The sequence below is a fragment of the Calonectris borealis genome, chromosome 14, assembly GCF_964195595.1.
Source record: "Calonectris borealis chromosome 14, bCalBor7.hap1.2, whole genome shotgun sequence".
Taxonomy (NCBI): Eukaryota; Metazoa; Chordata; class Aves; order Procellariiformes; family Procellariidae; genus Calonectris; species Calonectris borealis.
This window is the reverse complement of record NC_134325.1, coordinates 1,631,331-1,657,293: the sequence shown is the minus strand read 5'-3', so window position 1 is coordinate 1,657,293 and position 25,963 is coordinate 1,631,331. Positions and strand designations below refer to the sequence as shown.

At 49.0% G+C, this 25,963-nt stretch overlaps 1 protein-coding gene across 3 annotated transcripts in view; it reads right to left on the bottom strand.

Moving 5' to 3' along the window:
- Positions 1-25,963, bottom strand: part of CD151 (CD151 molecule (Raph blood group)) — a 37,442-nt gene that overhangs the window by 3,746 nt on the left and 7,733 nt on the right. The window contains exons 1-7 of one of the 3 annotated variants that reach the window (XM_075162962.1): positions 24,926-24,978; positions 17,218-17,338; positions 11,368-11,471; positions 10,017-10,208; positions 5,281-5,355; positions 2,692-2,796; positions 1,638-1,793 (exon numbers count right to left, since the gene is read on the bottom strand). In XM_075162962.1, the coding sequence (XP_075019063.1) occupies positions 1,638-1,793; positions 2,692-2,796; positions 5,281-5,355; positions 10,017-10,208; positions 11,368-11,451 (612 nt within the window). In that variant the 5' untranslated portion in view covers positions 11,452-11,471; positions 17,218-17,338; positions 24,926-24,978. Of the gene's footprint in view, positions 1-1,637; positions 1,794-2,691; positions 2,797-5,280; positions 5,356-10,016; positions 10,209-11,367; positions 11,472-17,217; positions 17,339-24,382; positions 24,636-24,925; positions 24,979-25,963 lie in introns of those variants that run through there. The other 2 variants (XM_075162963.1, XM_075162961.1) reach the window with 2 other exon arrangements.

The window sequence follows — 25,963 nt, the reverse complement described above, 5'->3', positions numbered from 1 at the left end:
TGTTTAATCTGTTGAGGCAGGTTTTCCATGGTAACATCGGGGGGGTTTACCGAGTAGGCCCCGGGGTGCTGGGGGCCCTCCGGCCGCAGGAGCTACCGTGAACACGGACACCTCCACGCAGGCAGGCAGAGGGAAGGGGGGAGCACGCAGCCCTCCAGGGATGGATGGCAAAGGCCTCACTTTTCCCATGCCAGCGTTAGGTTCTAGAGTCAGCCCCAGCCGCCCCGATAGGAAACAGCTACTCCTGATCCCTGATCTGACACCTTCCTAGGTTTTTCTTCCCCAAAGCCACTAAAATCCTTTCTGAACTCTGACTGAGACCTCGTATCTTGATATGCGGCATCTGACTGTGGATCCAAGCCTCCCCTTACAGCTTTCTCTCCTCTAGAGCTACCCAATACATTTGGCAGCCTACAGGGCCCCTCTCCCTGCAGCTGGGCAGCCGCCTCCAGCTTCACGCAGCACAGAGAGAGGATGGGAATTGCCAGCCCTGCCCCTCAAATGGTTGTGGGTTTCCACTCTCAGAAACACCTCATCAGCCCTCTTTTCTGCACTTCCTCGTTGAGTCTTGCCTGAAAGGCACAAACCTTACGGGAAAGCCTTCTTCCTGAAGAGCAAAACCCAGCCAAGCAGCCAGACATAAGAGGGGCTTTGCTAGATCAGAAAGACTGGACTTTTATCTCCCTATTCATTCCACAAAGATAGATGGTTGGTTTCCTTTTAGCTGTTTGAGTTGCTTGGCTTAATGCAGATGTTATTCACACTCCTCTTCGAGTCCTGCTCGACGCACAGGCTGTGAGAAGAAATACCTGCTCTGAGGAGCCACCTCTTCACCCACAGCCCTCCTTAACTGTCAGGGGGACAGGGACAAGGACAAAGCTCCAGTTGCTGCTCCCCAGGCTCAATACAGCCAGCCGAGGTGCTGGTTCCACTGATGAGGAAAAGGACTATGCTACCCCACAGAGAGCGTCACAGTGAGCAAGTTAAAGCCAGGTGACAGGACTGGAGGATGCCAAAATAAATGCAAGAACTTTTACCAGCCTTATGCAAACTGGATGAATAAATGGTCTGGGAGCTACCTGTTTACTTACTCAGCTAGTCTGGGATTCAATTTGCTTCTTCTAGAAAAGAGACAAGCGCCTCTATCTCAACTCCAGCCTTCTTTTCAGCCCAAACTGCAGCCCACTGGAACTGGCCTTATTTGTCTGCTAGGGGGGCCTCTTTCTTCTCCATATGCTGTTTCTTCATGCTGTACGTCAAATCCCACTATCTCAATCAAGGACCAGAAGTATCTCCATTTGCACCTCACTGAGTAACTCCAATGACAGGAAGCTGTGTCAAATACAGCGCTCACATCCAAGTCTCTTGCCAGAACCAACAACCTCTCCCACTTCCCCCTATCGCTAGCATACTCTGTAGTAACAAATATAATTTATTATTTTTCTCTACATCTACATATAAAATAATAGCCTAGATGGCTGAACGTTCAACTAGAGAAATGAATTCTGCTTTCTAAGGAATCCTACTGACTTTGAAGCCTACCGACAGTTTGCAGCAACAACCCAACACCCTCACTCCCTGCCCACCTCCTTTACGTACTTTGTGACAAGTGGCTCTGAAGCCCTTTTGCTCTTTACCTCCTTGTAGATGTTGGAAGGATGGTCTCTTCGGCCACACAGGTCGGTTATTGTCTTACAGCAGCTGTCTGGGACTTTCCGTCCATTGGCCTCTGGAGATTTGATCCACAGGCTGTCAGCCCAGTCTGTGTAGTTGTTGCTCCCACAGCACTTGAACTGCATGCACAGAGAGCAAAGGCTGAGCCTGCAAGCACTGCAACCTCCCTCTCCCTCCAGCCTCCCACACCAAGCCCTGGGCTTCACCCTCCTCTGCAGAGACTCCAGCTATCTCACGGGCTTTTTTTTTTTTTTTAAAAAATGGTTACTATAATTATTAGTGACTTTTGTGTTAAGAGTCCCCAGAATGGCCATTAAAGATCAGCTTCATCCATCTTTCAGCAGCTGTAACTTTTGGTTACTGCTGGGATGAACTGTAACCAGAGCACACCTGCAGCTGCCTCAGCTCTCAACCACCGGACTGGAGAGTGTTAATGGTGATAACAGGGTACGATTAATTACCAGTTACTATCGCAAACGCACCTGCTATGGCACTATGCATATAGTAGGCCCCGTGCTTTGAAAGTGCCTGTGCACAAGGGTCCTTTCTGTGGCAAAGCCTGTCAGAAGTGCGCAGCCCTAACCTGAACCACCCCTGAGCCAGGCACAGCTAGCAACAGCAGCAGCAAGGCTCTTCTTTAATTACATCTTGCTCTCTTGGGTACTGAGAAGCTTAACGAAAAATGTCAGCAATTTCTCCAAAGCTTTGAACTGGGAAGTAGAAACAGCTGTCAGAGTGACTTGGCAGCTCCAGTTCACTCTGGGAGCAGTTCAGATGTTGTTTCCCCAGTGCTACTGGGCACGCAATTCGGAGATCACACCATGCAGTTCTGCCGGTTGCAGGGCCCAGGCCCCGCACCCCACCCAACCTTGTCTTGAATCAGAAGCAGCAGAACATAGACTCAGCATACAAAAGAACCATCTGTACGTTGGATGTCAAGAGCCCACGATGCCTTTTGTGTGTTTGATTTTAAGCCCTGCAATCGCGTTAATTCTCCCTGCCTCCAGAGATACCTACCTCCTGCTGCAGTTTGTCTACTGCACTGGTAACGCTCTCTTCTCCCTCCTTCCGGTACTTCTGGGTCATGGTGTTCTTCAAATTTTGCTTCAGCTCCATGCTCAGCTGAATGGAAGAGACAAGTGGGATAAAATCACAAGGCAAACTCACCCCCGAGAGCGACCCAGAGCCCTGCATACGTTTCATTGCCTTTGCTCCAGGAGAAAAGCAGAGAGCAGAGTGGAAGCTACAGCTTCCTTCAAGATCGTCCTCCAAGGTTGGACTGGACAGGCTTATTTCCGATTCATTACAGATCATGCCTCCATTTTAATAACTGGAAGGAGGTGCTTCAGGACCAAATTTCAGCCTGCGCCATCACCATATGGGTCCTCACCTTGAATATGTAAGATTGCCAAGACATGCCTGCATCAAAAGAGAATACAAAACTGTGCCTGCTTAATTATGAATATGCCTATGAGACTATGCAGTCTTCTCCCTTTGAAGCCTGTGTCAAAATACTAAAAAAACAAATCACTTTGTCCAGGAGCAGAAAGAAATCAGAGTCCAGGGCATGCTGGACTGAAGCCACGTAGTCCGAACAGCTCTTGTATCGGCATCAAAAAGGATGCCACAGGAGGGAATTAAGTGTGCGATTGCAGAAGTACTGCAAGGCCTTTCTTGGTAACAGTGACAGAAAGACAAAGTCTAATTTTGCAAGTACAGAATTTCTGAAAGCATCGTCATAAACCACTGGCATGTTCGGGTGATTGGATTCAAACATTTATTCCTATGGAGGCTCTTTTAATCTAGCTGAATTCTTGTCACCCATCCAGGTGACAGCCAAAAAGTGCCAAAGAGCTATATCTTTTTTTTGTCATCCTGGTTCATACAGCAAAACTGCTTTAGTCCAACACCTGTGAAATTCTAAGTTTCCTATACCAATAAGCAACGTCAACGTGCATTTTAGATGGGGTCAATGAAACAGGTGGGTAGCCTCTCTATACACCTTTTATTCTACACAGTAAGTAGTAAATGAGAGGTCAAACATCTGGTTATGCTGAACTGTGCAAAATACAGTCTGCAGTTTATTCTCCCTTTGAAACACTGCTTTTTCCAACCCCATATCAAATGGGGACAACACCTACCTCACAGAGATGATATGAGGCTTCATTCATAAATATTTGCAAAATGCTTTGAGATCCTGGGCTGAGAAGCTCTACAGAAGTGCAAAGGAGTTAGTGTAATAAAAAGAAAGGAAAAGGTTCAACAGCTGGAAGGCATCAGAGGCAAATAAAGAGGAGAGTCCATTAGCAGAATTATTTCTTGGGAGAAAAGCAGTTACCTGCAGGCTCATGGGGAAGAACTGCAGCATGGAACAGAGATAACAAAAGAAACAGTTTAGACACACACTCGCAAGCCTTAGACACCAAAGCAAGGGCTGAAATAAAAACAGTGGCAAACAGAGCAAGCAGCCTGCAACCAGGAAAGAAGGGGGATTTGGCAGCCAGAGGGCAAGGGGAAGTGCAGCTATTGATCAGAGACACCCTCAAGTGATCTAAAGCACTCAAGGGTACAGCTCTGAATATGTTGTCCCTAATTGCAACCTAAGGATCAGCTCCTCTTCATCTATTGTCATATATGAACCTCGTGCCTTTGCATGGATGGAGGGACAGACCCTGGCTTCCTGCCATGCCTGCCAGGATTGATCTTTCCCTGTTAAATACGTACGCTCATACCACTGATCCCTCCTGGCAGGAGCCAGCATGGTTCTTTGGCTCCTCGCAAACCGCCAGTGCCCATCTTAGTGAGGCAAAGCACAGAAGGCCCAAGAGAAAAAGGAATGGCGAGGAATCCTGGCAGTGAAGCCAACAAGATGGGATGCCCAGCTGCTTTTCAGCCAGCCACTTGACAACAATCCTAATTTGCCATTTCCAATCAACCTCCGGCCATGAGAGCAACTTCGCAGGCTGTTTGTGCCTTGGTGGTTAAACGCCCTTTGAAAACAAAGTGATGACTTAAGCCTCTGCTCTCTGCAACTGCAAAAAGTGCCAAGCTAGAACTGCAGCTGGTGGGAGCCTGTGCTGTTCTCCAGCTGCTCAGCTGGGCTGGTTAAGTAAAGCTCTCAAAAACTTCTTGACCTGAAAGGACCTCTCAGCTGGACCATTCGTTATCTTTACCAGTTCAAAAGTACAGCAGCTAGCTTGCTGGATGGTTTCCTATGTCCTGAACACTAAGTGGCACTAACATGATTTCAGTTGCTTGCATTATGCCTTGAAGGTCATTAGGAGAGTTCCCAAATCTACACAGCCTCAAAAATTGTCTTCTACAAGGCTCTGCAGGAAAAAACCACACAAAGGTGAACCACAGGAAGGAGCTGAGCAGCAAGGCTGAGCAGCCTCCCTGGAGTAACCACCACCACTTTGTCAAAACCAGTAAATAATCCAAGGTCTTCTGTATGGGGAGGGGAGTGAGTACAGACATGTGGAAAGGTGAACCACAACCAGACCTTAGTTCCCAAGCCTCCAAGCCCAATTCTGGCTGGAGAAATGGGATGATAACCAGCTGTTTTCTCTCCCTGGTTTGAGTCTCTAAGGGGTGATGTCCACTCACCTGCTGGTAGTAGATATAGGCCAGGATTCCAGCAATGATTTCCAGGAGAAAGATGCACAGCAACAATATGAAATACTGTAAAATAATGGGAAAAGCAGGACATTAGAACAGAATGTAAGGAGATGCTGGGAGCCAGCTTTTCATTAGCTGGCAAAATGCATGACTCCGTCTTCATCGACGCTTTTCTGCAGCACTGTTAAAAAGCAGTGGCTGGGATTAAGACCTCAACAGGGTAGGAAAGGAACAAACCCACAGGTTAAAAAAACCCCAAACCACAGGATAACTGAAGACAAGCAGCAAACTCACAGAACCGAGGGATGTAGAGAATGGAAAGGTGCAGGCAACTAAGATAAGATCACTGGACAAAAGAAAGTGGCTGCTGGATAACCTGATGACTACACTCAGTATCATAGAAAACATCTGATTCTGACATCAATACAAAAAAATTCAAAACTTCTGCTTGTTTTGATATTGTTTAGGGCATTTCACCAAGTTACTAAGGAGCAATGTATGTTATAATGATGATTCAATTAAGCAGCAAAAGGCCCATTTCACCAAGGATATAACAGACCAGCTAAGCATAAGCATAAACCATAGATTTATGTTCCCAGTGACTTCTGAAGGGCACTGTTGAAGTGGATGGCCTTTAGCACTGATTCACACTGGGACTATATGTTCTGCTGAACTAGGATCTAGAGGGAAAAGCTCAGTATCTCAAAACCAAAGTGAGAAGAGCTCTTAGAAGACTAAGAGGAGAACGTGACTATTTCTTAAAAGGGCTTAATGGCAGTGAAATGGAAAGGGATGTGCCCAGCTTACCAGAAGGAGAATCAAATGGACAGTACAGAAAACTGTTTGGGAGCACTGTTCCTATACACAAACAGGAAGGGAAGCCAAACCTATGAGGAGGAACGTGTACTAGATTAAAAGGACTGGGCAGGCCTGAAGACAGAGGGTGACGTGTCCGCTTCCTCCTTAGGGTCAAAGAGAGCTTTTCAGGGAGAACCCCTGCCCTGACGCACAGCCCCTGCTTTGCTCCTGGGCAGCAATGAACAGTTTCTTTACAGATCCAGGCTGTTCTATGACTGCTATTAAATTCATCTTTCTGTAGATAAAGCTGAAGAGACACCAGTTCCAGCCATAACAAGGACCTCACGCTAAGTCCCTGTAAGAGTTGGCCTCCCCAGGACAGAACAAACAAAGTACCTCCCATTTTCTGTTTTACCCCGACCTTAAGAAACGGCTGTTCCCAAGGGGCGAAGCAAACGCTCCCTACAAATGTAACTGGACATCAAACCATGTCTCCCTGGCACAAAGGACAGTAAAGACCTGGACACAGCAAGCTGACCTACACAGTCTTGCACACTCCCACTGTGCACCCTTCTTTGCTAGGTATTTCCAAGCCCCCTTGCAGGAGTAAAATGACACGGACACAAACACTCAGGCTTCCTCTTTCGCCCCTGTTGGGATTCAGCAGCTGCAAAGGATGGACAGCTGGGTTTTATCTGCAGACCGGGTTTAATCTGAGCACACAATCTCAGGCTTTCACTCCCCAGCCCCACACTCTCCCCCACAGCCGAACACTGACTGTCTCTGCAGACGCCTGTACAAGGTACCCATTCATACCAGGGGAATGAGTCACCCAGTGGAGTGCAGGATAGCTAAAGGCTGGTCCCAACACTCCCTCAACGCAGGAGGTTGAAAGGGGCAAGAAAGGATCGGCATGCCTTGACACAAAGGCTGGCTTTCTTTTGTGGGGACCTAGTTATGCTCTAACTGCTCTGACATCATCCTTCTGCCAAGGAGGGGGCAGGAGGGTGGCAGGGTGCTGAGAACAACCAATGAACCGGAAAGTTTCTTTTATTTATTTTTCCCTGCTCTGTGTCATCATGTCAGAGGCATTCAGGTAGACCTGAGTTGTCACCACAGCTCGGCTCGTTGTACTGGCTTACGGTGGATAGAAACAAACATGTATCCAGCAGACCTTAAAAAATTTGAGTCACAAAGCCCTTGTAAAACTTTTTAAGGGAGGTTAGTGCATCTGCCACCAAGGCATCCAAACTGTCTCTGCTGATCCACTGCACCCTTACCCTTATCTCAGTCTCATCGTTCCCTCAGGGCAGCTTCCAAGTGTCGTGCTGACATAGGGGAGCAGCAGCTTTCGCTCTGGACGCACGCAGAGCACAGGGCTGCTCTCCCTGCTCTTCAGCAGGAGTTGCAGAGCTTTCTTACAGAGCCCTGCTCTGGGAGCAGCAGGCCAGCTCTGGCACGGAGCTGCAGGGACATGCCCTACTCGCTTCCCAAGAGGCTGCGGAACAAGTCAGAAATGTGGGATCACCCAAAGCCCTGTAGTAGACACATGCCTGGACCTGGGTGGGCTCTGGGCAAAATTTACTCTTACTCTGGTTCCAAGCCAGAGTCAGGGCTGTCTGGTGTCTCCTCAGGATCTACAGGGCCCAGATTTCTTCCATCCAGCTTCAAGTGTTTGAGTGAAGCACCAAGCTTTGGTGCGTTTTCTCTGAATAACCCAAAGAATGGTTCAACCCGCCTACAATCCAAATCACTCTCTGGAAAGATCTTTCTACTACCTGAAGAAGACGTATATAGCAACTATACTCCTAAAACTGCAGTCTCACTTCAGCAGGAAGGCTCCAGGCTGAAATGCAGCAGGAACAGAAATCATAACCGATGTGTGTTCCCTTCTCCCTACCCAAGGGAGCTAACTAGAAGTGGCAGTGTGAGGGCCCAAGCCTGAAGAAAGCCACCTTCTTTCATTACATGCAAGGTCTTCTACTTGATGGGTCCTTTCCTGAGACTCCTGCTTGCATACTTTTGTGTATGAAAGCGTGCATCTTGACTGACGTGTAATATAGTAGTGGTTTGTGTGCTTGTAAAGAGCTGGACCGCAGCATCACGGCCAGCCAGGCTGCAGATCCACTGCCGTGCCTGCCCATGGAGCCAGAGAAACTCCACATCTGCTGCCTGAGCCTCAGCACATCACCTGGCTAAGGAGGGACACGAGGAAGGCAAATAAGCAATGACATAAAAAAGGCAGCACAGCTGTGAGCGATGAGCAATGAAATACTATGAAAAGCCTTGAAGTGGGCCCATAAAACTCATAGTTAGGTAGAAAGGTAGCAAAAAAATTCACAGCTTCCTGAGTCTTCCACAGAAAAACTAAAAACCAGCTATGCATTTTACAAACAGCACCCAAAGCTGTCAATAATTGATTCTGAAAAGCACCAAGGAGAGACTGCTGCTTACAGCGCTCCCTCCCACATTTACGCGGGCCTCTGGCACAGCGAGGAATTGGGACAGGCTGGCACAGACCCCGGGGCACGGACTGTGAAGCTGTCAGGATTACTGCCTGAGCTCAGAGCTGGCAAAGGCCCCCGCCAGGCTCACCCAGCCCTGGCGAGCACAGCTCTAACTCTTGTGCAGATTACTCACCGGCAACCAAAGCAGAGCACAAGACAGAAGAGACAATAGGCCTGTCGCGACCAGCCACTCCGAAAGGACGCGTGGTGTAAGGAGACAAAGTGACCTTTTGTTCCCAAGAGACAATTATTAGTTTTCTGTGGCAGAATAACAAAGAAAACCCCACCGGATTTTCATCCGTAGCTTCTGGCTGAGGCAAAAAGACGAAGGGAGATCTCTTTGGCGTGGAGAGTAAGTGAAGCAAGGCTAAAACGGACTGCTGCAGACAAGGAGCCTAAGGAGCAAGCAGCAGCAATGCACTCTCTGTGCCCTCCTCTGTTTTTTATTCTCCCTTCCTGGACCTACTCTGCCTCTCAGAGGGATTACCAGGCCTTCAAAGCAGTGGTACAAGCATCAGGCTTGCTCACGACTCCTGTTTCTGCTCCTCTATCCAAACAAAAGAGGGGAAACGGGACAGTCAGTGAAGGAGGATTTGCAAAGGAAGGAGCTGGTGAAGAGTTGCTGAAGTATCCTTTTCTGTAACTGTGAAAGCAAAGAGCCACTGATTGTTATTTCAGTCACTGCATTCGCCACTGTAGCCCAGGTACTAAAAGGGACCGCTGCCACGCTCCAGGCTGAAAGGGAGATTTGAGAGGGAGGAAGCGGAATAGAAACCCTAGGCCTGGTCAAAAACTTCAGTGTAGGTGGGTGAGCAGGGAGCTCAGGAAGTAACACAGGGAAAGGCATAAAAGCAGCAGCAGATTATCAAAACAGTGTGGCTTTTTTTGTGGAAGCAAAACTAAAATAGTTTTTTTTGCAATTGAAGAAAATATTCATTGGAAATGTTCTGATTTTTGACAACCAAGTGAAAAAACTTGTTAATTTCGCTTGAACCTACTGTCATTAAAAGGCAGTTTTGTTACAGGTCTCTCATCTTTTCCTCTCTCTTCCCATTTTCCAAAGGAGAATATGGGATGGGCAGGGAAGAAGGAAGAGACAAAAGCCACGAGATTTTGTTTTGAATAGTTTCAAACAGACGTTCTCACACAAAGTATAGGTATTACAACTATACTTTGTACTTTTGAACCATGCAGTGGTAAGCACATTCTTTGGGTGGATGAAAGGAAATGCTCTGCAGTAGAACCTGCCCTTAGGACAAGGACAGCACTGCTGTTAGGAGCTGGAGGCCTTAGTAGTATTTGCTCTAGGACAAACAAATAAGGTTGGTGCAGAACATAACCAAGATGTTTCCCTCCCTCCCAGCACGGTTCAAGAGAAAGTGGGGTGAACCCTCCCCCAAACAAAACAAAAAAACTTACCACTCGCAGCAAATTCCGACGCTCTTTGAAGGTGGCACAGCAACCAAGGATGCCAGTAACCATGACAACCACCCCAGCCACCACCAGAATATAAGCAGTTGCCGAATACGTGCTGGAGGAGAGCAGGCTGATGTAGTCGCTCTTCTCAGCTAGGGTCCAGGTGCCCACTGCCATCACGGCCCCGCCAGCCAGCTGAGTAGAGAGAGAAGCAAGCAAATGAAGGGCATCCCATGCGTGAACTTCCTCACCTCCCAGCGCAACTGGATTGGGATACCAGGACGTGCCTCAGCCCCGTAAGCTGAGCCAAAGATGATCCACGCTAAAGGAAGGACTCCCAGAGGTCTCACTGGGACCGAGAGCAGGCCCCAGTGCACTGGGAGGGGCTGGGCTTCCAGGCGGCAAGTTTAGCTAGCACCTGGGGTGCTATCTGAAGCATCTACCTGTGCACAGCAATTCATACTTGGGCCAGAGCCTTCCCAAATGTAGCCACACTGTTATCTGGGCAAATATATGAAAAAATGTCAAATCTATTGGGGTGCTACCTAGCAGCAGAGGGGAAGAAAACAGCTTTACATCAGCAAGCTTTCCACTGTTTGCCAGGGAGCAATACTACCAATAAATGACAACCATGCCCAGTATCTCCTTCCCAGACTATACATCTGGGGAGAAGGCAGTCAAGGAGCTAAACAGCCTCGCTGGTTAAACTTTAACCCTGGCAGCAAATGAACATGGAGAAGCCAACCAGACTCCTAGCAGTCCCTTCTCTCTTTGCAAGCCTTGTGTTTCTGGAGGGTTTTATGCAGATTCTAATAAGCTCAGACAGTTTTCCTTAAAGGTCTGACCTGGACACTCCAATGCTCTGGCCCAGGCAACAAAGGAAAAAACAATCCTTTGGCATCAGTAACTTTCTGGTGGAAAGCATGACTCTAGGAAGCTCTAGTGTGGACCCAGCTGCAAGAAGGTGTTTGTTATCCTTGCTTTAGCTGTCCCACTCTACTGCCAGGACTCCCTCTGCCATTTTGAGAGGAGGAATGGCAAGAGTGGAGTCCTCAGGCTTCCTGAAAAAGCAAGCCAGGTGAAAAAACAAAGCATGTTTTCAGGCTCCCTGTTATTTTCTACACTTGGTAATATGACCTAGAAACAGCCAGAGACTACAGTGTCAAACCATAACTTCTGCAGCCTGGGCAGGCAAGCCCAAGGGATGGGATTTCACCCCACAGGACAAAAATCTGTGTCCTACTGACGTCAGTGCTTTTTGCCAAAGACTTCATCGAGCCCAAGATTTCTGCGCCCCTGACACCAAAACTGCAGTGCCATCTCAGTGCCTTTGAAATAGACTGAAGTTTCTTACCCAGAAAAAGAAGTTGAAGATGAAGAGCAGGTACTTGAGACAGATGGTCCCACATGTTTCCTTCTTTTCTGTATACTCACGCATCTTTCTGGCTCAGCAAGTTCCTGGGGGGGGGCGGGGAGGAAATCAGAAAATCTTGAGTCAGTCAGTCATCACACCCCTTCTCCCAAGAGGCCAGCACTACTACTCTTCTTCTGCAAGAACTCACGCTTCCGACCTCTTGCTGAAACAAGCCAGTGAGCAAGCCATTCAACTGACTTCAGGGACGCCAGACAGTGCTGGCTTAAAGAGCTCTTGTATCCATCTGGGTGACCTACGCAGCACGGGACCTCGCACAGTGTGAAAGGGAGGCAGAGGGTACCAGCATGGGGCCTTCCTGCACTGCCCTCATCCTCCCCTGCCCCCCCCATCCTGCTGTCACTGCTGGAGACTCAGTTTCCTTTAGATCAGTACTTGCAGTGGAGGGATCAGACCTACCGTTGTGCGAGCGGTCAAGCCAAAACGATGAATTGTGATCAACAGTGTGTCCTGGTGAGGACACAGCAGTATAGATCATGCTCACTTCTTCCTATCTGAACTAAAATAAATTAAATCCCAGACCTGTAATCCAAAAAATCCCAGCCTCTGGCTCCTGACTGCAGCCTGTTAACTGCTGCTTCTGAAGGTGGCGACAGAAACCTCTGTCTTTGACTTTTATGGAACAATCTGTCTCCAAAGAATACTCCTTCCTCACTGGCATTAGTTACAACTGCCTTAAATAGATCCCTCTAAGTTTGGGATATTTTTAATCTTTACAGCTGTAACTGGGAGAGTACTTCTTATCCACTCAGACGCCCTATCCTTTTTGAACCCCAGCAATATGTTGGAGTAATTAATTCTCTCTTCACTCTGCTTATTTCTCACGGCCCTTCTCACTGGCCAGCTGTCTCCTAGGGCAGCTGTCCCACTACTAAGAGGAAGAAACATAACCATTGGCTTCAGATGATCTGACAGTGTAAAACGGCACTGGAGATACATAACGAATGGGAGTTCGTTGCGGGTCAGCCCCAGTGCAGTATTACAGATCTGCCACGCTCTTCAGCGGGTGTCTCAGAAGTAAGTCTGCAGCAAGTGCAGCTCCAGGTCACTTCCCTGCCTCCTGTTGATGCCAGGTGGTCTGAACCTCTCGAAAAAAATATTGTCACCACTGCCTGACCAGGCAGGCAGGACAAAGGCACTGCCCAGAGCATCACTGCCAGCATCACCTGTGTGAGGCAGTTTGCAGAAGTGCAACTAAATCCACACCACCTCTCCTGCATTCAATTAAAAAATCAGCCCTTTCCTCCCCTACCAGCCAGCGGAGAACAACGCAAACACCCATATCAGAGCAAAATGCTTTCCTAATGCAGCAAGTTCTCTGGAAGCAGGCAGGCAAACAGCCTCTCCCTTTTTCCAGAGGCATGGAGTTCACGCTCGCTTAGATTACAAAACTTCTTCCCACAAGTGATGCGAGCTTCCTCCGGGGACCCACTGCAGCTGCAACCCAGTCATGCAGTACAGACACTCGTCCACCTTGGCAAGCCCACTGCAAAACATCTGACAGTAAAGAACGCGAGCCGTGGGTACGCAGAGCCAGGCTGCACATCCAGGGGCTAACAGGTTGGGTCAGCCAGTCAGTATTATCTTTGTCACTACATTGCTAACAACCGGCTTTAGAGCCAGACGAACCAAGGCTGGGAACAGCAGCTGCCCATTCTGCAGCATAATTGTATTTCATTTGCAGGGAACTGTTTGCTTTTGCTTCACGCCAGCCCACTGGAAAACGCCAGCCAGACCTGTGCTTTAGAAACTAATAAATGAAGCTAACAGGGAAGGCAAGGGTGAGAACGTGCCAGCGGTCCCACCCATGCCTGTCCCCCATTTCACAAGAAAACATTTTTCTCTAGAATAACATCTGGCAACAACAGTTGGCAGCAGAAGGCTGTTTCACTGGCAAAGGGAGCAGCTCTAAGATGGTGGCATATATCAAGGAGAATAACTCTTCAGAGTTATCTTCAGAAGAGATCAGAACCTCCAGCAACGCTCAGATTAATTACCATGTTGCAGCACAACAAGGCCCGGGGCAGGGAGAGGAATGGATGCTGGTGGTACCGTATGCACTGAACAAACTTGTAAATTCTCAATGAGAAGACGCCCCGTGAATGCAATGTTCATGGAAGGTGACAGATTTACAGCTCCCAGAGGCTTCATTTAGCCACAGAACAGGAATGGCAGCAGCGAGGCAGGCTCCCACAGCCACACACGCCTGCACAACCCCAAACAGGTACCTCAGCCCAGACCCGAGAGATGCCCTCCAGTAACAGACTCTAAGGGCTGTGCTTGGCTTTTTGCCCACCCCTTCTAACATCAGGGCCGTATGCAGAGGAAAAAGCACCGCAGGTTTGCTGAGACGGACCCTGGTTCGTATCACTGATAGCCAGGGGACGGAAACAGTGCTTACTGTCCTCGGGCTGGCTCCTTGGCCCAGTTCCCCCTCTTGCTCCAGAGGATTTCAGGAATCTTCCCCCCTTCCCCTCAAAGTATGTCCTCCGCCAAAGCAAAGCCACTACGGGTATTTCCACGTATCACCCTACAGCAGGTGCTGGGCCCTAGCGAGGGGTGCTAACTTGTCCCGAGAGCTCAGAAATCCCAGGCTGAGCTGCACCTTGTGCCGGGTGAGGACTGGGCAGACGCACAGCCGAGACGCACCCGCACTCGGGTGACACACAGCCTGAAATTCCCCGTAAGGCTGCAGGCCCTGCTCCGCCGAGCGCCGTGTTCGGGCCTTTCAGGCGGCTTGGCTTCGCAGCTGGGAGGAGAGGATCTCTCTGCTTCCAGAAAGCTGGCAGGGAACAGCTGCAGGTTTATAAAGCACGGTGATTCACGCAGGGATGGCAGGCCATGAATCAGAAAGCAATCAGGGCTGTCTCCTGTTTGATCTATCCTTCCTAGCCAGGAGCAGAGCTGATGGCACTGGCTGCCTCCGCGTGCTTTATGACTCACGCAGCAAGCTATTCAGGGAAAGGCAGCTCTCTCCAGACCCTCTTTTTGGAAGTCATGCGTCCGTGCTCCTTGCCTCGCGCAGGGTGGCCTGCAAAGACCGGGTCAGGCTCTAGGGAGCTACGCTGGTCTCCAGGGAAAGCACGCGAGGGCAGGAGGCGCCGGTGAAATGCCTTTCCCAAAGAGCGGAGAGGTGAGCCGCCATCTGCCTCACAGGCTAAGGGCGACTTCGGGCTCCGAGCCTTGTGGTCCCAAAAAGCACAGCGGCGCTGATCTGCGCCACAGCACCGGGATGAACGTGGGGGGCCTCATCCTGAATTCACTGACATGACCAGGGTCTCTTGGCTTCAGTCATCTTTATAACAGACCCTCAGAAGTGACACGAATCGCTCTTGAAACCAGACAAGAAGCAGCAACATTAATTAACGCACACAGTTATATTGCATTTTAAAACACCGAGGCAAAGGTCTGTTCTGAATCACATCGGTAATTACGAATGAGCTCTCCAGAGGACAGAAAATGGCGAGCTGTGCCACAGGGGTGTATTTACAAATGCATAAAAACATATTAATTAGGCATAAGCTTCATAATGGGGAGCGCTTTGCTAACTGAAAAAGTCGTTAGGAGACCAAAAGCACTGCATAATGAAGATCACTTGGTCCAGTCCAATAGACAGTAACTTCATCAACAAGTTAAATTTAAGCAAGCAATCATGGGATACAGGCTGTGAAATTTAGTCATACAATGAAAAGAGGTATTTTTATGTAATTCGCCAGAAATCAATAACAGGTTCCTACTAGGCCCCCCACACACTGCAATGTAAGTGCCAAGGAGAAACAATGCTCTAACTAAAACAAAATGCACAAAGATGGGAGGAAAAAAATAAGAACAAACTCAGTGCGACAGAACCTGCACAGTTTGAAGATTAATTCAAGAAACTGGGAGTTGAACAGCTTGAATCCAATTCTCCACTCTGACATAGATTTTGGGCATGGCCTTGGGCAGGTCCCTTAGTCTGTCCCTGGCCTCTGCTCTTCCTCCCCAGTGCAGGACCCTCATCTTTCTCAAAACCCTGTGATGATGGAAGGATGCGCACTGAGAACTCCTGCTGACAGAAGAACGCCAGCTGCGAGGCATGACAGGCTCCAGGTGACTGGGGTATTGGCAAAAGCCCTACAGCAACACAATTTCACTGCCTCAGAAGTGCTTTTGCCAGTATAGGCTACTTTGGCCAGCGAACTGGAACAACCTCTTTTGGGGTTAGTAAAATCCATACTTATAATGAGAGGACTGTCTGATAAAGCCGTTTTGGCAACCCTTTACAAGGCATGCTGGCTCAAATACACCAAAGATTGCGAGATCCTAGTAATGAAGTACAAGAGAATGGAGTAATAGTGAAGCACCTACATGAAGAGCAAGAAGGAAGGGATGACCCATCTATACAAACATCTCAAAAAAAGAAAAAAGAAAAAGAGTGAGCTCATCCTGCCCTGTCTGACTACAAGCCACAACCTTCCAGCTGGGTAAGAACAGACAGTGCATGAGTGCTAGGCAAGGCAGGGCTCCATTCAAAAGTGAAACCATTCCATGGCCTGATTTTCTTGGGCTCTCATCCTACTGAGACTGAACACTTAGGACAAACCGGACAACAGGAAGGCACCAGAAGTGGAGCAGTTTGGCTCCACGTCCGGGTGCTGAGCACCTGGGAACACAAGCACTGCACAAACGGCTGTTTTGTTGTGCTGAGCCACCTAAAATCTCAGCGGCAGGACTTGCTCTGGTTATCCCACATCAGACCACTGTATTTTTATTTGCAGGCCCAAAGGCACATACAGGCACGCACCCACATCCCAGCTCAGAAAGCACGTGGCATGCACACAACACACCCTCCTGCTGGCTAGACATTCATTTAGTTATCACAGACAGTGCTTGGTACATTTGCCTCAACTTGCACAGTAACCGTACTTAATTAAACAGCAAAGAAAGCCAGGCCTGCAGGCTTTTTCTGCACAACCTGCCCTAAAGCAGCGTCTGACGGATGGGGAAGAAACAATGCCAAAGCAAATGAAATAGCTTCCAAGCCATTAAAAGCATCATTATTTTTAAGTATTGATTTTTGAATGATAGCAAGAAAATTGGTATCCAACGCATCAGTGACGTCTATTTCATAGTCAACTTGTATGCCAGAAGTTAGGTAACTTCTAACATCTTTGCCAAGACACACAAGGAGGACTCGCTGCAGGAAATCCCGCTAGCAGCGCCCACGCTGCTGTGAAAGTGCAGCTCCCAAAGGGCTGGGAGTCCAACATCATCAGCCCCCTGCCAATAGGGCCACCTCCCACACCCAGCGGGCACGCTGCTGGCCTGGAGAGCAAGGTTCGGCTGTGCTGGAGTCTATCTGAGCTGGGCCAGATAACCCGGCCCCTGAGGCAGCTCCTAGCAAACAAAGCAGACATCCTCCCCTTGCAATGCAGGTGTGGGCCTATAACCTATTATCGTCAGCAAACTGACCGAAGACCTCATTCTCCAGCAAGGCTAAACTCCAACCTTTGAAAGTGAAAGCATGACCTCTCTAAGTTCCCTCTCTGTAAGATGAAAATATTACCACCGCCGCTTTATCACTGAACATGCTCAGAAAAGGCCTCCAGCTGCTTCTCAACTTGCCAGCGCATCTCACACAGCCCAGAAAGCGGCCAGAAGTCATTAAGTAAAGCCTTCCCAGGAGAGGAACTCTAAAGCTTGCAGGTGAAGAGCTCCAATTTACACAACTACTGAGTACCATTATCCACCCCAAACGGATAGCCAACATGGGTCAACAGTCTTGACACTGACCTTTCACCACGAAAGCAGCTCACAGCACCAGTGCAAATGTTCAGTCCTCTTCAAGTGCTTTCTCTCACCCCCTCTCTTCTTGCTGGCTCTGGTCCTCTGCTGGATTCAGGAGAGCAGAAAGCTGAAAAAGAAAAGAAGAGAGATGCAGAAAATCATGAACTATGTCAAAGATTATTCTGGGAATCAGTATTTGATAATATGCTTTGCCATCAAGTCCCCCTTTTAATAGAAAGCGCACAATTTCAGAATACACCTTATGAATGCATTTGATTAAACTGCAAAGTGTGCGCTGGATAACGAGGGAGAGCCAAACTGCGGCAGTAGGGAGTGTGAAGACCTTCTGATGGTAGGAAGCTGTCACAACAGATTTATATTCACTGCTGCATTCTGTAAATGTTCTGTTTCTGTCAAGGCTGTGTACACACCACAACGACAGCTCATTCTGGTGCAAAAGGCCTGAAAGTAACTCCATGAGAAAGCTCAGGAAGAAGACCCTTCTGTGCAATGTGAAGCCCTAGCTAGTGCTGGTGCCTCAAAGTGACCACTGCTCCTAGCCCTCCCATGGGAATTGCCCGGGAAGAGGAAAGAGGTGGGCAGACACTACCAGAGCTCATTGCATACGTCCATTGTCTGCTCCCAGGGCTTACGAGCCCCAGGATACAGAGCACGAAGCAGAGCAGGGCCCCTGCAGAGAAAAAGCATGCTAGGAAGTCACCATTTTCTTCAGCCTCTATCCCTGCTGAAGCATAATCAAGACACAGGTCCTAAGCACCACGGCAGGCTCTGCTGGAAAACAGAATTCATCTGCCACTGCCAGCCCTCCTAGGGCAAGGCTTCAACCTCCCAGTGTAAACGCACAGTGCCTCCCTCAGATAAGCAAGAAGCCATAGGAAGGTGCCTTCAAACTTAACAGGAGTTATTTCTCTACAACCTTACGACATTTATCATAGAATCACAGAATGGTTTGGGTTGGAAGGGACCTTTAAAGGTCAGCTAGTCCAACCGCCCTGCAATGAGCAGATCTTCAACTAGATCAGGTTGATCAGAGCCCCGTCCAACCTGACCTGGAATGTTCCCAGGGATGGGGCATTGACCACCTCTCTGGGCAACCTGTGCCAGTGTTTTACCACCCTCATTGTAAAAAATTTCTTCCTTATATCTAGTCTGAATCTCCCCTCTTTTAGTTCAAAACCATCCTCCCTTGTCCTATCACTACAGGCCCTATTAAAAAGTTTGACCCCATCTTTCTTATAAGCCCCCTTCAAGTACTGAAAGGCCACAGTAAGGTCTCCCTGAAGCCTTCTCTTCCCCAGGCTGAACATCCCCAACTCTCCCAGCCTGTCCTCATAGCAGAGGTGTTCCATCCCCCTGATCATTTTCGTGGCCTCCTCTGGCCCCGCTCCAACAGGTCCATGTCTGTCCTGTGCTGAGGACCCCAGAGCTGGATGCAGCACTGCAGGGGGGTCTCACCAGAGCAGAGCAGAGGGGCAGAATCCCCTCCCTCGACCTGCTGGCCACGCTGCTGGTGATGCAGCCCAGGGTACGGTTGGCCTTCTGGGCTGCGAGTGCACATTGCTGGGTCATGTCCAGCTTTTCATCCACCAGTGCCCCTAAGTCCTTCTCGGCAGGGCTCCTCTCCATCCCTTCATCTCCCAGCCTGTATTGATACCAGGGGTTGCCCCGACCCAGGGGCAGGACCCTGCCCTTGGCCTGGTTGAACCTCATGAGGTTCACATGGGCCCACTTCTCCAGCTTGTCCAGGTCCCTCTGGATGGCATCCCGTCCCTCAGGCGTGTCGACCGCACCACTCAGCTTGGTGTCATCTGCAAACTTGCCGAGGGTGCACTTGATTTTCAGTAATGGCAAGTAGGTCGTAGCTTTCTAGCAGCACAGTCGCTTCCAACTCCTCCTGTTTGTTGCCCACGCTGCGTCCATTGGTGCAGAGGCACTTCAGCTGGGCTGTTGGCAGAGTCACCTTTTTAGAGGAACACACCTTAATTCCTCTGAGGTATTTCACCAGTGTTTCCCTGCTGGCTCCTATTACCTCAGGAGCCCTTGGCTCATCTCCCTAAGTCTTCAAGTGTGCTCCAGTGTACCCAGCACGTCGCAGAGCAACAGGCTGAGGGCCCTCGCTAGCACCCCGTCCCTCTAACCTCGGCGTATTGTCCCATGGCTTGTCATTTCTGTGGAGGCAGCTAGGCTGCATGAGGCTGCTGTACTGGAAAATGGCCTCTGGCATCCCCTCTGTCCCCTGCTTTTCTAAGATAGAGAGTCCCAAACCTTTTGCAATCGTTTGTACTGCCACATCCTCAGCCATCTCACCCTCACCCCACGGCAGGCAGGTTCGGTTCTCCCTGCAATCTGCTTCCACTGGCACTGCAGGCAGCAGGATGGAGAGGGGAAGAGAAGAGCAATTCTTCCTTCCTAACCTGTCTGTTTGGATACTGAATTAACGATCCTTTGATCTACACCCTGACACTAACTTACTTCACAGCCTAAGGCTTAAACCCTTATCTATTGCCCGAACCAGGATACGGAAGCAGTAATGCTTCCTGACTTGCCTGGGTGGGATAATGTTCACAAACCACCCGGGAAGAGAAGAGTTACTTTTTATTGGTGCATCAAATTTAACACAATTCATAACCATTTTAATTTCCTATTATTATCTTCAAGGGGAGGTTCCTGCAGGCCTTTACCTTGCATAGTATGGGCGACACACCTTCATTTATAATCAGCTTGGATTAGCCCTGCTTCCATTCCCTATGAAAAGGAATGCTCTGGTAAGAGCTAGGAACTTGTTGTTTCACATTACTATGTAGCCTCTAGACCACAAAAACAGCTCTTGAGAGGAAAAAGTAGAAATCCCAGCACTTGAGCCATTGAGAAGCAGATCAAACAAAGCCCTGGAATCATTAATTAAAGTAAAGATCAGAGAAGGGAGCTTTCTGAGGAACTGGGGAGAGGCGGGAAGGCAGCACAGTCACCTGCAAACCAAGCCATAGCTCTGAAGCATCCTCAGTCCCAAGGCTGGGCCCAAACTGTCCTCGAGCAGCCCTTGTGCCCTACCGCTTACCCATCTGCTTCATGCTGCTCCTACACTCCTGCCCTTTCAGGAGAGAAAGCCGACCCAGGGTGCAAAGCTGAACACTTTGCTTTCCGTCTCAGCATGTTGGAACGTGCTGGAAAGCCGAAGCACTTGTGCCTCCAGGGCTGGGGAGAAGGCAAAACACGAGCCAGACATCCAGCGAAGCAAAGAAGCTCCTTCTCAGGAATTGTCATTTATGCTTGTGTGGGACAGTACAGAGAACAGATTTTGGTCCAAAACCCTCCTCCCTGACCCTTCACATGGAAGCTGAACTCATTTGGCACTGCTGAATGAGCTTCCCCAGACCGTGGCTTGGAAACTGCCTTTAACTTCTGCCTGTTGTCTAAACTGATTACGTGCTCCTGAGGGCATGGAGTCATCTTCCTTGACTGTACAGTAGCTAGCACAAAAGGATCTCACCCCGAGCCTTTTAAGAGCTGCTGAGAAGTGAGGAACACACAGCAATGTTTTCCAGCCGCATCAGCTGCTCCTACCAGGAAGGTGCACAGGGGTTCTGGGAGAGGTGGAGACAACTTCGAAAGCCACCTACATTCAACAAGAAGTAAGATCTCCTGGACATCTTTGGCAGACCCTGCTTGGCCCTACCTCTCGACTGGCAGAGCACCTTTCTGAAGAACTTGAGAGGATAAGCAAGATCCCATCCTGGGAGTTTGGGAGGATCTCACCTCAACACCCTCTGGGTCTAGGCATCACCTCCACAGGCGCATCACAGTCCTGCTGTCACCCCTTGGGACGCTCGCCAAATCCCTCCTTTCTTCTACCCTGGCTCGAGCTGCTGCGTTTAGAATAGACCCCTCAAGAGAGATCTAGACCCTTAACTCCTGCTCATTTGGATGAGAGTCAGGTATCCAGCGAGGAATTGTGTGCCTGGTACACCTGAGGAGCCGCCTGCTCCTCAGAGCTGTCTCTCAGGAGAAGAGCACTTAGCCCTTCCACTCGTTTTTTCGAGACTGTTTACTCCCCGGGGGAGGGACTTACTGAAGCATAAATAACAACGAGCATAAATTTCAAACTCAGCAAAGATTTACATGTTCAGCACCACACACATACCTGCTAATTAAGTGTTTTATGAAGGGGGTTAGTCAAACCTGGCGAGGTGATGGCTGGCTTCGGGATCCTTGAGGATAAAAGGGACCTTAGCGTAAAACCAATTTCACAACCATTAAGAAGAAGAAAGCGTGAGAGAGAAAGAAAGAGTGATCGAGTGTGCCCGGGACTGCGTCTGTCTGTGCTCTAGCACTGTTCCACTACAAAGCAAACAAAAATCCCTTCACAGGGCTTTCTGGTCCTAGCAAAACATATGCAGCCAGCCACATCCTGAGAGCAGAAAGCCCCTGCCTGCTGCTCCCAGAAGCAGATAACCAGGGAAGCAAGCGGCCCCTCCAAGCACCCAGTCCCCATCGGGAGCTGGAAGGCAGGCCAGAGACCAGCACACACGGCGCGGCCACCGGGAACTCCTTCTGCGTCAAACAACATCCTCTTGTATCTCATAAGGCCTCCTTTATCCTGAAGGATCCCAAGCACTTTATGCTATTTATACACAGGAACCACTTCACTAGTCATTGAACTGCGGAGAGGAACAATAACCGTCTCTTTTCTCTCACTCGAAGCACCAGAAATCAGTGCCCGGCGTGTGTTTGCAGAGAGCTCATAGCAATGAGGGTTTGCCACGACAAGGAACAATAGTTCAGATAGGTCAGGGTGAGCCAACAGACAAGACAAACTCTTCAGTGCAGCCTGGTATTTTAAATTCTATTTTCCAAACTCTGTTCATGGGCATTGTGGGGTTTGTAGAGTTTTTTGTTTGGTTCTTTTTTGGGGGTTTTTTTGGGTTGTTTTTTTTTTTTTGAAAGCAGGGCTTTGTCTGCACTGGAGAACTTACCAGTAGCATTAAACCACATTTCTAAACAAAACAGTTTGTGCAGAATCAGCTTTCCGCTTGATCCCTTCCTATTCATTATCTTCCTATTCATTACATTCATTTTCAGCTCAGCTCTCAAAAGCGAAGCCATTTGGTCCTCAGTGTTTTCAGGGACTGCTCACAAAACCTCCCTGCCCTATGGCCATGCCAGTACTAGGACCAAGCCAACAAACACTAAAAATCCTGGGAGGATAAAAACCCCAGTCCCCACAAAGCCTATTCAGGCAATTCTGTACGTGAATTGAAAGCGCCCTCCAAATAATGCAGCGATGATAACCATTTGTTCACTCTCTACAAATAGCTGGGTGTTTGAGCTCTGGTTTGAGCTCAGAGCAAGGACTAACCTAAGGACACGTGCTGTGTTGCAGCTAGCACACAGCCACTCAAAATTTGGCTGAGGTACTTTCAATTTCATTCCTTACAAATCTCTGCAGTGAAAAGACGACTAGCTAAAAGCCAGTAGATTTTCTACCTACCCACAGTATCAGGTGCATATCCCATGGCAGGCCATCATCTTCACCTCACCGAGCTCACGAACGAATCATGGGACTTTAAATCCTACTGTCAAAAATACGTGCAGCAGTTTTTGGAAGAGAGGGCAGGCAGCTGGTGCGTCACCACGGGGTACGTTTCTAGCCTCTCAATGACACAATGTTCTATAATCTCACTGACTGAAAGACTCTTTGCCTCCTCAAAGCATCCCAACAAAGAAAAAAAGGTAGCACGTTATAATAGGAGCCCAGAGAGATCAAGTGACTCTCCCAGCAGAGAGAACGGGTGGATTCACTCTCCTCACATCTCCCCTCCATCCGCTGAGCTGTTCTGTCCTCCGGAAGACCACTGCAGAACACAAAGCTGTAAAACGCAAAGTTTTCAAGCTACTTGTTAGCACTGCCCTGCCTGCGCCTGAGACACCTGACTGCAGACAGCACAAAGCAAGAAGTGCACAAAAAGCTGGCACCAGCTCTAGCTTTTGTACCAAACTTGTTTTGCTTTGAGTAGGCTGTTCCTGTTTGCACTTTCTGCGGTGTAAACAAGCAAAGCAAAAATCTCTGGAGTCAGCCCACAGATCTCTCCCAGGCAGCCTGCCTCAGTTTCAACTCCACAAAGATCACGTTTTAAAAGCAGCCGAGAAGGGATTTGACAGTGGAAACGAAGGTTAACCGTCTTACTGCTGCAGCCGTGCTGCTGATCAGCTCAGGACCAGTGCCAGCCATGCCAGAGGAAACCTCTCAGCCTGTCAGCGCCGGGGCAGTACCTGCAGTCCTAGGAATGGGGAACGCGCTCTGCAGCTCCCCAGCACACCGGCAGAAAAGGGAACATCACGCAGCCACAGAACAGGCAACAGCAGCTCTCACCTCAGCATGGCAGCTAGAGAGATACCGGTGACACCTTCAGGAGCCTCCCTTCCTACCCAGGACAGCCACTTCATGCAGGAACACTCTCGCACCTCTAATTACCCACTTTGCTAACAGCAGCACCAGGAATGGCCAAGAAGTCTCTTCTGACCGTCAGTCCTTATATATCCCTGACATCCGTGTCTCCGAGGGGGTTTTGGAGTGATCATTGAATGCGTTGAGGAGTTATATTCCTCTCCAGAGCTAAAAACACTTTACTAGAGTCAGATCAAATATCAAGCACAGTCAAGGGCAAATTAAATGACATTTCATTTCCCAGAGCTGTAAGTCCATGTTCGTAGGAGCTGTCTCTCTCCTGTTACTATAGGAGCAATGCTGGAAACAATGCTCAATCCACGCTGCTTAGGGCTGCCTTGAAAAGAACCATTCTTCCAGTAAAAATTAAACAACCTCCAGCCAAAAATAAAACATTCCTCCCCCTTCCGCCTCGCTCTTGTGTAGCAGGTTTTAATGACTCCACCAAAACCATTTACACAGTTGTTTTTAGACCAGCCTGCAAACTTGACAGGGAGGCACCAGCATGTGAATAAATAACTGGGAGGCAAGGGCTGTCCTCAAGGCAATTACTTGCTGGCCCCTCGCCAAGGCTGAGGGCAGAGGAAAAGCTAAAAAGAAGTCCCTGAGCCCAGAGCACGCGCCAACAAGCTCTAAAGAAATCCCCCAGCCCCAAGCCCCAACCACTTCCCCGAAGCACCTCGCTCCCGCGGTCGGTATACGGACCTGCACGCCCAGGCACCGGGAGCTGGCCTTGCTCAGGTCCTCGCTGCCGCTTCAAATAAGCGCACAGGCGAAGGGCAGCTCTCCACGAAGGGTACAGAGCTACAGTCAGTAAAGAAACTTTGGCAAGTCCGTCTCAGCGTATCATCCACTTCATTTAGAGCCGGCAGGGATAAGTAACTGGAAAAGGGTTCCTCTAACAGATGCCAGCACAAACCAGCTGGACTTCAAACGCAGCCGGGAAATTCTGCAGGGGATTTCTCCACCAACCCACCCTCAGGTTACCCCAGCACTACATGAAAAAGCTTCATTAAAGGAAAGCCTAAAAGGAGGTTGAAACTTAATCCTCCCCGCGCCACCCCCCACCTTGGAGGTCAATTTTCAAGTCAAGAGGGACCGTATCATCCCATCTGATCTCCTGTTATGTTAAAGGTTAAAATTTTAAAGTTAAAAGTAGTCTGTTCTACAACTCTGGGACACCCTGGATTTACCCCCAAATACCAGGAAGACTCAGGAAGGCTTCAGGAGATGGGAGAAACCACATACTTTGTTCCCTCGGGAGCCTCTCAAAACGTTACTGGCACATTCTCAGCATTCAGACCGCTTCTTTGAGCTCAGCAGAAAGCAGCAGAGCACTTTCCTCTGCGTGTAGGAGACAGGAACATGGCAAACATCCGGCGTCGGGCAGACTCATTATCCGTCTCTCAATGCACCCCACGCCATTAGTCAGCCGCAGGGGAAAAGCAGCCCACAGCGTGGTTCACTTGTAGGTTATTTAAGATGCTCAGTAAGTCCTTAAACATTAAAAGCAAAAAATACTCAGAGAAAATCCAGGAACAAAACAGCCAAAAGTTTCTGAAGCAACTGAGTAACTACCTCCACTTTGACCCGCGTTTCGGTCAGTACTAAATGCCCGCTGTGAAGATGAGGTCCCTCTAGGATATCAAGGGATACAGGAACCCAGAAAACAGAAGTCACTTCTTGCTTTTGAAGACTTTAGATAAAACTCTAAAATTCATGCTGGAAGTAACCAGGGCAATTCTGGCACAGAAGATAATCCTCCTATTACTGACCTCAGACGAAAGGGTGTTTCAGCACTGAGCGCTCGGTGTCAGGGCCACCTTCCTCCCACTCGGAGAACTCCTCGCTGCAGTGCTCTATGCGCATACAGCGGCAGCATCTGCCTGGATAACCGCTACCGCGGCACAGACACCGGAAAACAAACCGGACTGTTCGGTCAGGGTGATGCAGGGAGAGGGGACCTGGGCTGGCCAGACATGATTATCAAGGTCAAAAATTGGGAGGATACTGCTAATCTGCGGCAGTTATGCCCTTCGTGCACAGGGAAACCAGCTTCCCACTTACACACTTGTAAATATACTGGTGATAAGAATCACATTGATACAACGACAATAATTTAATTTGGATACTCTCACTGCTCTCATCTAAGTTGGCTTCCTCCTCCCTTCTTTTTTTCCTAAAAACTTGTTAAAATTCCTGATGAAGTAGCAAACAATAAAACCTCTTTTCTCTACAAGGGGGTTTTCTTCCACATGGAGACAGATGCAGCCAAAGTAAAGCTCG